The sequence below is a fragment of the Sitodiplosis mosellana genome, unplaced genomic scaffold (genome assembly GCF_009176505.1).
Source record: "Sitodiplosis mosellana isolate CC-2019 unplaced genomic scaffold, AAFC_SMos_1.0 Smas_scaffold_1130, whole genome shotgun sequence".
Classification (NCBI taxonomy): Eukaryota; Metazoa; Arthropoda; class Insecta; order Diptera; family Cecidomyiidae; genus Sitodiplosis; species Sitodiplosis mosellana.
This window is the reverse complement of record NW_022596372.1, coordinates 5-3,767: the sequence shown is the minus strand read 5'-3', so window position 1 is coordinate 3,767 and position 3,763 is coordinate 5. Positions and strand designations below refer to the sequence as shown.

The following is a 3,763-nucleotide window of genomic DNA, read 5'->3' as shown; positions in this document are numbered from 1 at the left end:
TTAACTGATTGGGAAGGAAACGAAATCAAAGGTGGTGTTTACACAGAAGAAATGCAACTAGTTAAAAATCCAAACATTTACCTAGTTGAAAAAATTCTTCGCAAGAAAAACGGCAAAGTGTATGTAAAATGGCTTGGTTTCGACAACAAATATAATAGCTGGATAAGTGAAAATGATGTAATTTAAATTGAATTTTTAATAAAGAAAAACACACAACTTTTATTATTTAACAAAATATATGTTTTTTATTTACTCTTTTGCAATTTTACAGATTATGCTTACATCTAAATCTTATATTATTTATGATTATGTCCGGAAACATCTATCGCAAAATTTAATGGCATCTCCACTTGTACTACGTGATTCTTTTTTAAAACGATCCAATCAATCAAATCTGCGCATGTGGGGCATTATAATGCCCCCATGCGAGAGTTTCAACGTTATCAGGTAGAACATGTCTTTTATCGTCATCATGACTAAGAGCCACCTTCTCCTGTCTAATAGAATACATCTTATGCAGCTTAGTGCGAAATGAATTCTGGTTTTTGATAATAGAACAATTTTTAGTCAAACATTCAAAATAATCATCAAATTTAATCTCTTTTTTTATGATGTATTTTTTTACGCCCTTAGCCTTTTTCATTTTATCTATACTATTCTTCGTTCGTACACAATACATTTTACTGCGTATACCTATTTTTTTGGTTATAATTTCACCATTCAACTCGTCCTTAAACAGACCAGGCACCTTCTTGTTCACGCGGGGCATGTTGTATGGATTATCCTCTTTGTAGTCGCTGGTGTCGAATTTCTCTAAATGCTGTTTCATATCATCATAGAAGTTTTCGCAGCTTATTTTATAGATAAAACTGTCAGTGTCGGTGTACGCAAGTTGGACTTTATCACCATATTTGGACTTCATAAAGTTATAGTGAAAGTCATACATAACGACTTTGGATATATCCAATATCGCGAGCCCCACCACAATCGGTTTATTCATGAGCAAACTTGTTTTTTTCAACTCGATGGCAACCAAGTCTTCATCAAAAATTGTGCGTCGCTTGAAATTCGGTTTCGCTATGAGCATACGTGCTCCAGATCTTCCACCCCACTGCGACTTCAGTTTGATATCAACGCGAGATCGCAGATTTTCCATCGTTTTCCCTATAACAATAATATGAAATAAGGATTGGTTAATATATTACATTTAATGCGTATGGAGATATGATCATTATGAGGAGACATTCACTTACCAAAAATAGCATTGCAGAGAAGTTTGAAGAAATTCTTTTCAAAATCATTAGTAGCTCGCGTTCTCATTTCCGTGTTCAGCTGAATGTAAGGCTTGAGCCAGGCTGTTTGGTTGAACTGCAGGACACGATGTACTTTCCTCAAAACTAACCCATGCTGAAGAGCCAATTTCAGCATTCTGTAGTGGATCACATAATTTTTTTTATCATAAAGAGTCAAAAGCAATTTCTTTACACCTTTTTTGCCTGGAACGTGCATATTTTGAGCGCAAAACGGGTAATCATTATGTAAATCATGCAACTCTTTCGGATAATCGAGATCTACTTCGAAAACATAGCCAATATCAGCATCATCTTTAAGATTCAGAATTGTCTCTCGATCAAATTTAACATCAGACCATTGAAAATTATTATGTGGTAAATGCTGCATCATCGAATGGCCATATAAGTTATTGGCGTCGAGGTACATGATATAGCTGGTTTCTTTATTTGGATTATAATTATCCATGAATTTATTATTAGCTTGAATGTATCGCGTACTGCATTGGCTTATGCCTCCGCGAATTCCACGTTCAACGAACATGAGCATGTCGACATCCGTAAAGAGCTCAAGTTGAACATTTGTATATCGTAGCATGGCATCGAAAGAAAGTCCGGGAGCTGTATAGTAGTTCGCTGGATCTAATTTATAAATATTTTGGCATGTTTTACGGAAATTTTCAAACACATCTGCCAATAAAAGCACGTCAGTCTTTAAGTAGAGGTCGGAATATTCACCTAAGTCTTTTATATTAAATTTATCCCACACCTCTTTCGCGAAATCGTAATCTTTATCAGTAATCGAGCTGTTAGTCAATGTACTATGGAAAGCCTCTTTGGATGGCAGCGATGTGTCATTTAGTTTTTCCCAGCTGTCAATGTAATCATAGCAAAAAATGCCCTTTCTCTCCAATAATTTCAGCTGCTCTTCACTCAAGTGCTTACATTCGGTCCTCAGAATACGCTTTTTCTCTGATGGAATCAAGGATGAAAGAGTATCCAGTGAATCAGCCATGAATCGAAATGAATCGATGAACCTCAGTTTGATGTCCTCTTTGAATGGCTGGGCCGTCCCCTCAACGGTTTTTGAAAAAGATATGTACCTTTCCGTGTTGATTGGGATAATCTGCATGTCACCCGCGAAACCGTTGGCTAGTTTGCGCAGCAGAAAATGCGAATCATAGCCAGTCAAATTGTGAAAAACTACCGGAATAGCACGATTTTCCACGTAATTCAAATTACAATCTTGATGTGCGGCACCGCGAAATTCACCCGTCAAATGGGAATGATCCCTTACTTTAATGGAATCGGAATCAAATTGTTTTTCACAAATGTGACAAATGTGCGTATTTTGAAAACGTTGCTCCTGTTCAGCAGTCATATTCAACGGAATTATATTATTGAGATGTTGGGCAGCAAATTCAGCAGCAGTTTTCATCTGATCTACAAACCAATCGATACAGTCAGGACCACGTTTACTCGCATAAAATGATTTCGACTCGTCAAAAGAACATTTAAAATAATACCCGACACTGTAAACTTCATGCTCCTGATAAGCCGCAATTTCTCGCTTTTTGCCTTTGAAAACTGGCACATCAGGTACTTTTAATAGCGCTTCGACATCGGCATAAATTATGAATGGGCATTCAAGCTGATTCTGCCAATTCTTGAATTGGATTATATTTTTATCCTCCGCTGGCATCTCAATTGCGAACTCGTTCTGTCTCATACATTGATCGATATGTTTTTTCAGTTTTTCCGAAGTTTGAAAAAAATTCAAGCATCGATCGCAGAAGTAATGTCTACATTTATGCTTCGTTACTTGAGCGGTTACCAATCGACTTAAATGCTTGATCCAACAATAATGCGATTGAATTTGCAAATTTTGATCCTGATTTGGTTTTTTTGGTCGTATTGCTTTCGTGATCAATAGTAGGTGAACATGATTTAACTTTACATTTTTTGTAACGCGAATTGGACGTATAAATTTATCATCACCTTTGACTTCGTACATGTAAATATTTACGGATATTGTTGGATTGAGTTTTTCAAATTTATCTATTTGATTCAGTTTCATGGGGAATTCGATTCCAGTAAAGTTTAAATCATCTTTATATGGTAAATAATGAAATAACCGGTTGGGGTTCCACTTAGCTTCATGTAACTTTGATAATATGGCCCATTTGAAACACATTTCATCATTATTGACAACGTTTATTATTGCATGTTTTGATTTCAAGTAATTGGGTAGATCAATAAACGATGATCCCCTCCACGGTTCATATTTATTCACTTGCACAACTAACTCGCTGATATCAGATAGGGTGAATCCCGACCCTTTAGTCACAACATCATCAATTTGACTGAGGATATATTTCGTAATTTCTTCACGAAAAAATTCAGCCAAATCCGTATCAAGATCTACAATTTCACTTTTTGTCTGGATATAAATTGTTTGTTTTTCTTTTAATTCA

At 35.8% G+C, this 3,763-nt stretch overlaps 1 protein-coding gene across 1 annotated transcript; it reads right to left on the bottom strand.

Annotated features, from left to right (window-relative positions):
- Positions 1 to 521: 521 nt before the first annotated feature.
- Positions 522 to 2,991, bottom strand: LOC129571042 (uncharacterized). The gene is made up of 3 exons (XM_055450804.1): positions 1,254 to 2,991; positions 694 to 1,164; positions 522 to 538 (listed from the first exon to the last, which is right to left on the bottom strand). Exons 1-3 carry the CDS (start codon positions 2,989 to 2,991, stop codon positions 522 to 524), a joined length of 2,226 nt encoding a protein of 741 aa, XP_055306779.1.
- Between the last annotated feature and the right edge of the window lie 772 nt (positions 2,992 to 3,763).

Bases quoted from the DNA above. Each gene is read 5' to 3' on its own strand.
- LOC129571042 (XM_055450804.1), bottom strand. From the start codon at position 2,991: ATGCCAGCGGAGGATAAAAATATAATCCAATTCAAGAATTGGCAGAAT. The intron at 1,165-1,253 runs GTAAGTGAATGT...TTATTGTTATAG, and splicing joins TCTCTGCAATGCTATTTTTG to GGAAAACGATGGAAAATCTG.